The sequence below is a fragment of the Lactuca serriola genome, chromosome 9 (assembly GCF_051521515.1).
Source record: "Lactuca serriola cultivar US96UC23 chromosome 9, Lser_US96UC23_V15, whole genome shotgun sequence".
NCBI lineage: Eukaryota > Viridiplantae > Streptophyta > Magnoliopsida > Asterales > Asteraceae > Lactuca > Lactuca serriola.
The window spans coordinates 61,565,243-61,576,156 of NC_136416.1; the positions used below are offsets into that span (position 1 = coordinate 61,565,243).

The following is a 10,914-nucleotide window of genomic DNA, read 5'->3' on the forward strand; positions in this document are numbered from 1 at the left end:
CTGTCACATTGATCCTACACATTTTCGTGGGCTAATCTTGGAGGGGGTTTGATCATGAGTGTTGGTCAAACAATTTTTTTTTTGAAATCGATAAATTTAATCTACTTTTAATTTCATATATGTTTTAGATGAGACTTCAATCGTGACAAAATTAGATACCGTTGGGTTGATGAAGTTGGTCATATAGATATACCTTGAAAATAATAAGCTACTTTTTTTTTTTTTATTTTTTTTTTATCAAAACTAAAGAAATTACTAATTACCAACCACATTATAGTTTACTCAAAAAATGAAAAAACCAAAGAGCTACCCAAGTTTGAATTGAAGAAGTTAACGAAGAGCCCACATACTTCACTTAAATACACATATTGCCACTTAATCTCCACCATAAAGAGCCGGTGCTTCTCTACCCTTTTTTGAATTTGCATCGACACGATGTCACAAGAAGTCTACAGCGGCGGCGGTGGCAACGGTGGCGACGGTGCGGCCCCTCAGCTATACTTCTGTTACCAATGCAACCGTACGGTGTTCATCAGACCTTCGCCTACAGCCTCCTCCGAACTCGTTTGTCCCAATTGCAACGGTGGGTTCCTAGAGGAATACGAAAACCCTAACCCTAGGCCGGAAACCCCAAATCCTTTTCTTGCCTTCGAAGATCCTTCCCCTTTCTCCTCCTTCTCCTCTGGCTTCCCGCTCGTTTTCTCTACCACTTCCCGTGCCGGCGCTGGGAGTGGCGATTTCCAGAATCCCAATGATCTATCGGCACTCTTTGGTGGTCCGATGTCTCGACCTGGAGGTGTCCAGAGCCCAGGAGAGTTTAATCCTTTTGCATTTCTACAGAATTATCTCAACACCTTACGAGCAGGTGGGGCGAACATCCAGTTTGTTATTGAAAACAACACAGATGGAGATCCGTCGGGGTTTCGTCTCCCATCGAATCTCGGTGATTACTTCATTGGTCCTGGGTTAGAACAATTGATTCAACAGCTTGCTGAAAACGATCCTAATCGATATGGCACCCCCCCTGCATCAAAATCAGCCGTCGAAAACCTTCCTAATATCAAGATCACGAAACAGTTGTTGGAGTCAGATTACTCCGATTGTGCAGTTTGTAAAGACAGCTTTGAACTTGATGAGGAGGCGAAACAGTTGCCATGTAAGCACATGTACCATCAGGATTGCATTTTGCCGTGGTTGGAGCTGCATAACTCCTGTCCTGTTTGCCGGTATGAGTTGCCTACGGACGACCCAGATTATGAGAACAGGTCACGCCAAGCTTCTAGCGGTGGTGGTTCTTTAGGCGCTGCAGCGTCTGGTGGTGGTTCTCAGGATAATCCTCTGACACCAAGGACTCTGGAGAGGAGGTTTAGGATAAACCTGCCATGGCCTTTCACGGGATCCAGTACGCCTGCTGAGACAAGCAATAGTGGAGCAGGGAACAACAATTCTGGAGACTCCAACCAGGGGAGTGGTGGTCACGCTAGACAAGAAGATCTTGACTAAAGACAGGTCAGTGTGAATGTGATCACCTTACCTTATCCTGACAAGTACTTATTTTCGATCATTCATATGTGTCTATCTGATATTATGGTTGTGCAAGATCGAAATTTCATTGATTTCGTCTCTTTGATCAGTTTGTCTCAGTTGTGATTCATTCAAGAATTGACTTGCCTTCTTCCCTATATTAGAAAGCACTTGCATATTTCATATATAGAGCCTTACACCATAGATGTTATGGTATTGTCTTGGCGTCATGCTGTTGTACAATTGTAGTGGTGCCCTCTTGCCTTAAGCACTAAGCAGATAAATCAGTTTTTTTTTTTTTTCTTTTTTCTTTTTCTTTTTCTTTCACATTACTGATTCCTGTTTTTTGTTATTCCATCTGCCTTTTCACTTTTTCTATTTCGTCCTATATATATTGGTACCTGTACTGAAGATGTAAATAGCATCTATTTGTCTGTCCATCACTTTTTCTTCTGTAGCTGTTTGTTTCTATGTTTTCTCTTGTGTGGGTCAGTGCATATCTATTTATTTAACACTATTTACAGCACCAGTAAATGCTTTTCACACCAGTAAACACTGTTCACCTTTTTTTGTTAGTTTGTATATTGATTTTATTTACTTCTCTTGTATGCTTATACTCATATGTATATACTTATTTGTTTACTTTATATTGTTTATTCGTTACATTATTTTGAATTTTGAGTATTTGGTCCATCTTGAAGCAGTTGAAGAGTATATATATATATATATATATATATATATATATATATATATATATATATATATATATATATATATATATATATATTTCTTTCGAAAAGTAAAGTCTTTTATGACCTAGACTTTGTTTTTAACATGCTTCCCTGATCTAAAATGGTTTTGAAATTAAATCCTATCGGGTTATACCCAACCTTTTAAAGGGTTGAAATTCTAAGATGTGTTTCATATTCTTTATGTTGAAGGGTTAGATTCTTGGAGACTGGATTATGAGGAGATTTGTCTAGGATACTTGGTATAGAATATTACTTTTAGGTGATTTTAGATCTTAGTTGAGTAGTAGTTGTTTCCAAATGGACTTTGAATATTGTGAATTCATTGTTTCTCAATCATTCGATAGATGTGTTCAAACCACATTTTTTGTTATTTCCAACTGGGGACTATTTTATTTCTGCACCCTCTTTTATTTATAAGAAAGTACAAGTTTCCATGGGTAGTATATTATTTGAATATAAAATTATTTGTATGTATGCATATATAATCACTTCTGAGTTCAATGATATATTTATTGCTCCATTTCTTCAATATTGGGTACACTGTCTTTTTGACCTACTACATTTATTTGCACATGAACTCTGCATGTTTGTAATTTTTTATTTTTGGGTTCTAATATGATATATGTATTTGTTATTAAGGGGCATTTTTTACTTCAAGTTGGAAGGAAATTAGTCACTAGATCCTATCACTAGTTGATTTCATTGTTTATATGGTAATCACAAACCTGAAAGAGCTTAACAAATTTAGTAGCATAAACCTTTAAGAGCTTATATAATATCCTAACATAACATAGGCAACACCACCTGATATTCCTTCCTCCCAAAAAAGACCAACACATGCTTAACAAAAATTCTCCAAAATGCCCTTTAATAATATGGAGCAAATCAACCTCTGTATCTTAAGTTAAGTCACTAGATGACCATTTATGTCATTCTACTTTTTCTTATCAAGGCGTTATTATGCTTTGAAAAATTTAGTCTATTATAGCAATGAAAATTGTTTTGTGTTTAATAGGAGTAAAAGAAATTAATATATGCGTGAAAGTACATTGCTATTTCTTGTAACTAAACCCTAAAGTATATGTCACACACAATTGTTTTTATATTTTACTTGTGAACAGAGGGAAAGGAAGAATTGAAGGTGGTGTACTATGTTGAACATACAGTGGAATCTTCTTCTTGGTCTTATATACATGGAAGATTTTAGAGAGAAAGAGAGAGAGAGAGAGAGAAAAAAAAATAGATTGATGATGTATCTTTTAGCAGCATTTTAATAATCACATTTACATGCATGCAATTCAAACTTCTTATCTCTGCACCTTTTTGATCATGTGGTAACACAATTGTTATGCATGCATGCATCACTTTTTGTATAAAACTCTACTACTCAAACTCATTTTCATCTTGTTCTATATGGGTTGGGGCCCACATCAACATCAACAATAATAATACAAATAATTGATTAAAAAAGTACAATACTGAGGTTAAAATAGTATTTTTACACCTATTTAACGGAAGGTATTAAATGGTATCTATAACGAGGGCAAATTGTAACCTTTGTTTTGAGTTTTGAAGACGTCGACAATTGTTCTCTTGGTTAAGATATGTTAACCTATTATTTGACATATCTAACATAAGTCTTGGTATAAATAGTTATAACTTATTCGATTCATATTAACAACAAAAACGTGACAAACCACTAAATGAGTATTTGGACACATTTTTATGGAAATAATTATTGCAACTTTTTAAAAATCAAGATTGGGTGGTGGGTTACATAAAAATCCAAAAGTTTGATGTTTTTTACTGTTTAAACCTGAATTATGTTGGGTTTGGTTCTAGCTGGTGGGCACATAATCACCACCACATATTGCTGCAAGAAGACTAGAATACCCATCGAGTGCTGACATTATTCTACACTCAACAAACCTACATTAGTAATCACAATGATGTTTTAGCTCTTTGTTGGTTGCATTAACAGGTCTACTGAAATAATTTCTTAAGTTTGTAACTTGCATCATATTTTAGGTGGTGCCCTCAATCTTGTAAATACCTTATTATTCTCATAATATTGTTTTAACATCCTTTTAGCTATATATATATATATATATATATATATATATATATATATATATATATATATATATATATATATATATATATATATATATATATATATATATATATATATATATATATATATATATATATATATATATATATATATATATATATATATATATATTTTTTTTTTTTTTTTTTGACATACAGTACTACAATATCTTTGATTTGATTGATATAAAGGGTGTCTTACTATTTCGATATTTACTTTGATGCAAGAATGCTGCATATTGAATCATTCCGGAAATGACAACGCTACATCTACATGTTTTTGTTGTTGTTATTATGGAGAATAATAATAAAAGGTTATGATAAAAGTGATATCAAATAAAATCAATTGTATAAAAGATCTTATATAGTACCCTTCTATTTAAACCATTTTTTTAATTTAAAAAAAGATCTTATAATTTTTGCGTTTCAATTTGGCTCTTTATCATATTTACCGCTAACCTTTTAGTTTTACACATTTTTTTTTTCTTGAAAAAACTCATTTTTCTTTTTACAAAACCTCTGAACTTTTCTTTTTGAAAACAATCACATTTTACAAAACTTTCTCATTTGGACCAACCTTTTCACTTTGACTCAAAGTTTTTTTTAATATGTATTTTTAAAATGACTTGTCTAGTTATTAATGATAAAATACATATTAAAATCTACTTGCATGATGCTCAAAGATTATAGTTAGGAATGTTCGTTTGGATAGATCGGTTCGATCCGACGATTGCTCTCGTTAACGACCACAAAGGCATACATAGAAGGCAGATGAGAGAAAGCGCTCGATGATCCAATAAAGGGAATCAAAATTGATTTCGGTTTTCAAAACATGGATCCAAATAATCCAAATTAATTTCTAATCCGATCTGATCCGACTAAATTATAATTCGGTTGGATCGGTTTTATAATTCCGTTTTCAAAAATCGGAACATTTTTAAAACTGTATATAATTAGAATGTTAACCAACTTAAAAGAAACAAAAATAAATTATATAGTTTAGGTTTAAAATTCATAAACAACTACTAAAACAATATATTAAAGTTTAATATTTTTAAAAAACTTTTGAGGGAAAATATATAAGGTTTTGAAAATAAATTACTAAATTAATAAATAGTTATCAATATATATTAAGAATAAATAAATAATAAAATGTTATTCGTTTTTTTAGACTATTCAATTATTATTTTATAAACTAAAACCAATCCGAAATCCAAATTAATAATTCGACTTTATTGAAAACCTCTCCAAATATCCAAATTTCCGAACCAAACAATTCAGTTTTATCCAAATAATGAACAAGCATAATTATAACAATTAGAGAACAACAATTAAGATGGTTTAACATCTTAGATTATTTTTAGAATAAAATAGAATGTCAGCTTCTAAACACTTAGGGGTGTTCGTTTGGATAGATCAGTTTAATCTGATCCGATCAAGTGAATCCAAATTAATTTCGGTTTTCAAAACGTAGATCCAAATAGTCCAAACTAAATTCAAATCCGATCCGATCCAACAAAATTATAATTCGGTTGGATCGGTTTTTTACAATTCGGTTTTCAAGAATTAAGACATTTCAACAAATATGTAACTTTAGTATTAACTTACATTATAATATAAACTAAAAATATTGTTTAATTAGTTGTGAATTAAAACTTATAAATAACTATCAAGAAAAATATATTATAATTTACTACTTTATAGACAATTTTTTTATAAGAAGTACATATTAAAGTATTATAATAGATGAAAAATTTTAATATACTAAAAGAATAATTTAGTAAATTTATAAATTATTAAAGATATATATTAAAAAGAACAAAGTAATAAATTGCAATTCGGTTTTTATTTAATAAACCAAAACCAATCCGAAATCCAAAATAATAATTCGGTTTTGCTAAAAACTAATCCAAAAATGCGAATATCCGAACCAAATAGTCCGATCCAAATTGTCCAATTGGACAATTCGGTTTTATCCAAATAGTGAACAGTCTTATAAACACTAATCAATGTCTATATATATATATATATATATATATATATATATATATATATATATATATATATATATATATATATATATATATATATATATATATATGTTAATGACTTTCAACCTAGCTGGGAATAGACATAAGTTTTATATCCATATGAGGTTGGAGGTTGGGAGTTCGACTCAAGCAAACACTCTTTAAAAATTATTTCCTCATATGGAGAATTTCTCTTTGGAATTCATATGGGGTCGTCTCTGCCCTATAGGATGATTTGATCTCGATGTCTTTGTTGAAATAATACAATGAGGTTTCTGTTGAGACATGTTGCCATTCCAATTTTTTTTTTGTTATATATGTTACTATTGATGGAAAAAAAGTCTCAAATGAATCTAATGAGATTATTATGGATTAAATTATTTTTGAGATTGAAAATATTTCTAACAAAGATTATACATAGATCAATGTTTGGAAGTTGTCATTGTGTTTGATCCCAAAAATATTCTAAAATATCAATCCAACTTAAACCGTTGTTTCTCACGTGTTATAATCATCAAACATTCTGCAAATAAAATTTAATATGTATTTTCCGATATCCTTTTTTTTGTTTTGAAAAAATCAGATGTTTTCATCAAATTTTAATATTAAAAATCATCAAAAACACCATAAAAATACAAAAAAAAGTTATGAGATTGGGCGAAAAAGTGTTATATGTAAGAGTTTTTTTAAAACAAAAAATAAAAATTAAGAGTTTTACTGAAAAATATATACATCATAATATTAATGATAAACTTGCTAAAATAGTGGAATATATATATATATATATATATATATATATATATATATATATATATATATATATATATATATATATATATATATATAATGGTTTTTTATGAATTTTTTTTTAGATTTAAACAGATTTTTTTTCTTTTTCAATACAAATGTGAAATGCCCCCCTATAATTTTTACATAAAGGATAAATATATGGATTTTGGGTTAGATAGATGAAGATGATAGATCCATCATCCAGTCCATCTAGCGGCCATGAGACACGGTCTACGTATTCACAAAGGATTCTCGTCTTTTTTTACATCTCTGATCTCTCACTCACTCATTGATGACAGTGCGTTTTTTCCGATCTTAATTCTCTCCTTCCTTCCCTCCCTCCCTCCCTCCCTGCGATTGCGATTCTATCTCACCCCCACCCCCACCCCCACCCCCATTTTTGGATCTTTCTTCAAATTTTATCCTTTTCCAAACATTTACTTCTTCATATATTCAATCATATCCCGGCCCTCTTTCCTTCCTTCTTTCTCTTTCTTTCTTTCTTTCTTTATACATTAAATTATATATATGTATGTAATCCACAATCCACATACATACATACTTTCCTCATTTGACCACTCATCTCATTAATTATAGATGCATACCTGTGTTGTATCTGCATACCAGTAATTTATATCTATCTATCTATTTCATTATATTACCTTCTCTCAATCCTTTGATCTGAGGTACACACTGCTTTCATTTCAATTCGACTTGTTTTCAATCACTTCCAATTGCTCCAAACCCAAAATTCCAACAAATCAGATTATCCCGTGAATTGTTGATTGAATACCTAAATTGATCGATTCCATTTCTTTCTGCATCTCTCATGGTTTTGGTTTTGGGAGAGAAAGGTGATTTGTTTTGATTTGATTTGATTTGTTTGCATGTTGGATCTGTTTCTCTCTTGGTAGATTGAATCGGTACACTCCTTTTCTCTCGATATATATCTTCCTTCTTCATCATACATCTGATTTGTTGTTGATATCAAATGAGTATCATCTTCGAAATCCAAAGAATCATCCGTATCTTAATGCACGGGAATCTGTAGATGAATTGTTGATTCAGAGGAACGACGCAAACACGAAGGGTTTCGTGTCTGTAAAAGGATCTGTAACGGATCCATCAACTGAAAATAGGGGGTTTGGTTGCACGGCTGTTCTGGAGTGCATATTGAGTATTATCAGGGCCCTAAGGATGGGGTCCTGCTTATCCGGAGAAAGCAGGAGCCCTCACCCAAGCTCTCCATCACCGACTTTCAGTATCAGAAAGAGGAAAAACGCTAAGAAAAAAACCTCCCGGAGCTCTTCTTTCAATTCCCAGAGGGAGGAGCACCTCCACCGGATTCCCGGAAGAATGTTCTTAAACGGATCTAGTCAGGCCGCATCACTCTTCACCCAACAAGGCAAAAAGGGTACCAATCAGGACGCCATGATTGTTTGGGAGGTTTGCCCCTATCTATCTCTGATTCTCTTCCATGATTCTTCTTTGATTATATGATTCTGATTGTTTTTTTCTTGTAAAGAATTTTGGATCAAGAACAGACACGGTGTTCTGTGGTGTTTTTGATGGGCATGGGCCTTTTGGTCATATGGTTGCAAAAAGAGTGAGGGACTCTCTTCCTTTAAAGCTGAGTGCACATTGGGAACTGAATATAAAGGGAAGTAATGATGTCCTACGAGAAGTCAACCTTAATCATGAAGTAGAAACTCCATTAACTGGTGATGATGATTCCAGGCTTCTCATGGATCTTGAAATCAATAAGAATCCTGAGAAATTACAGGCCTTGAAGGACACGTTTTTGAAGGCGTTTAAAGTCATGGATAGGGAACTCAGAATGTATGCAAATATCGATTGCTTCTGTAGTGGGACAACTGCAGTGACTTTGATTAAACAGGTATGATATGAAAAAGTTTATAGTTTTTTTGTTGGATTTGAAATTGATAGTGAATGATTTTTTGTTTGTTGTTGTAGGGTCATGATCTTGTAATTGGAAATGTTGGAGACTCAAGAGCGATATTGTGTACAAGAGATAATAAAAGTAATTCTCTTGTTGCTGTTCAGTTGACTGTGGATTTGAAACCAAATCTTCCAGGTTCCTTTCTCTTTTCTCTGTTTTTGATTCAGAATCAAATGCATTTGGAGTTGCTAATTTGATGAGAGCTTAAATCAAAATGATTGATTGATTGTTTCAGCTGAAGCAGAACGAATCCGTAGATGCAAAGGTCGTGTTTTCGCTCTTCAAGATGAACCGGAGGTGACTAGGGTTTGGCTACCCAATAACGATTCACCAGGTCTAGCCATGGCGCGTGCATTCGGCGACTTTTGCCTCAAGGATTTCGGCCTCATCTCCGTTCCCGATATCTTCTATCGCCGTTTAACACAAAACGATCAATTCGTCGTCTTAGCATCAGACGGGGTACAATTTACAGCTTCTTAATTTCTCACCATTTTCAATCAGTTTTTCATGTTCTTATTTGAAAACAAATGACAGATCTGGGATGTGCTTACGAATAAAGACGTTGTGGACATTGTAGCTTCTGCTGAATCACGTTCATGTGCGGCTAGGGCGGTGGTTGAGGCGGCGGTGCGGGCATGGAAGTACAGGTATCCGACTTCTAAAGTGGATGATTGTGCAGTCGTTTGCCTTTTTCTTTCCCCGCATTCGAACAATAATATCTCGACGGCTTCCGCCGCTGATCTGGTGGATAAAAAGGAGCCGATCTCTTTGAAATCGAAACCGAATGAGGCATTGGCGCCAGCGGCGGCGGAAGAAGGAGCCGATGCAGATGAGGAGTTGGCGGATGACGAGCTGGCGGGAACGCTAGACGAGGACCAGTCGACGATGGAGACGGAAGGTGGAATTGACTGGTCTGCCCTTGAAGGCGTGGCACGTGTCAACACATTGTTAACTTTGCCGCGGTTCGTGCCGGAAGAGGCCGGAAAACAGCCACCGGGAAACAAAAAGACCAATTGAAGACGACGGAGACGGACGGATTCTTGGAAATTTATTTTCGGATGCGTTTTGATTTTTTGTTCATTTTTGTGTTTTGTTTGATTAAAAAATTGAAAATTGAAAAGGGAAAAAAAGATTAAAGAACAAAAAGCCTCGACTATATTAGAGCGTTGGGGCAGAATCGTAATTTTGTAAAACCAGCTCTTCTTGGGTATATTTTGTTTTCTGTTTTTTATTTATTATTTTTTGTTATATTCAAACTGTGTCATTTGTTAATCAAAATAATATTGTTACATCAGAGGTTTTGTGCATTTCTGAATCAATCTAAATTCGTTTAATGTTTTCGTAATATCGATTTCGAAATTGGTGAGTGAATTATTTGTATCGGGTTTAATTCGTATATGTTCAATATCTTCCTGAGTAGGAGGTCAAATACCAAGTGAAATATGTTATTTTTATAAAGGCAATCAAATCACTGAAAAGGTTCTACTTAGAACGTTTATGAAGACAACAAAGTTGTTTGTTTGCTGATTAGTTAGGTGTTTAAGATTGCTTTTTAAATTGAAATATTAAATTATTTACTTTTTGAAAAAGCCAATAATAAGATGTTTGGAAAAAAAGCTTTTGAAATGAATTTTTGGAAATGATAAAATAGAGGTTTAAAGATGTCACAAAAACATGGTCATAATTTTTTTGAATGACAAAATATTTATTAAACCGTTAGCAAGAAGCTAGAGGAACAGAGAAACAA

General features: G+C 33.0%; 2 protein-coding genes across 3 annotated transcripts; both read left to right on the forward strand.

Annotated features, from left to right (window-relative positions):
* Positions 1-372: 372 nt before the first annotated feature.
* On the forward strand, positions 373-3,690 carry LOC145073192 (E3 ubiquitin-protein ligase RING1-like). 2 transcript variants are annotated; one of them, XM_079019755.1, is made up of 2 exons: positions 373-1,509; positions 2,466-3,381. In XM_079019755.1, exon 1 carries the CDS (start codon positions 436-438, stop codon positions 1,501-1,503), a length of 1,068 nt encoding a protein of 355 aa, XP_078875881.1. In that variant the 5' UTR covers positions 373-435; the 3' UTR covers positions 1,504-1,509; positions 2,466-3,381. The 2 variants fall into 2 exon arrangements, with proteins under 2 accessions (XP_078875881.1, XP_078875880.1); XM_079019754.1 differs by lacking the exon at positions 2,466-3,381 and adding an exon at positions 3,398-3,690 and having other exon boundaries at positions 374-1,509.
* Positions 3,691-7,585: 3,895 nt separating this feature from the next.
* Positions 7,586-10,461, forward strand: LOC145073185 (putative protein phosphatase 2C 33). The gene is made up of 5 exons (XM_079019747.1): positions 7,586-8,653; positions 8,733-9,104; positions 9,182-9,302; positions 9,403-9,626; positions 9,702-10,461. Exons 1-5 carry the CDS (start codon positions 8,405-8,407, stop codon positions 10,182-10,184), a joined length of 1,449 nt encoding a protein of 482 aa, XP_078875873.1. The 5' UTR covers positions 7,586-8,404; the 3' UTR covers positions 10,185-10,461.
* The last annotated feature ends 453 nt before the right edge of the window (positions 10,462-10,914 follow it).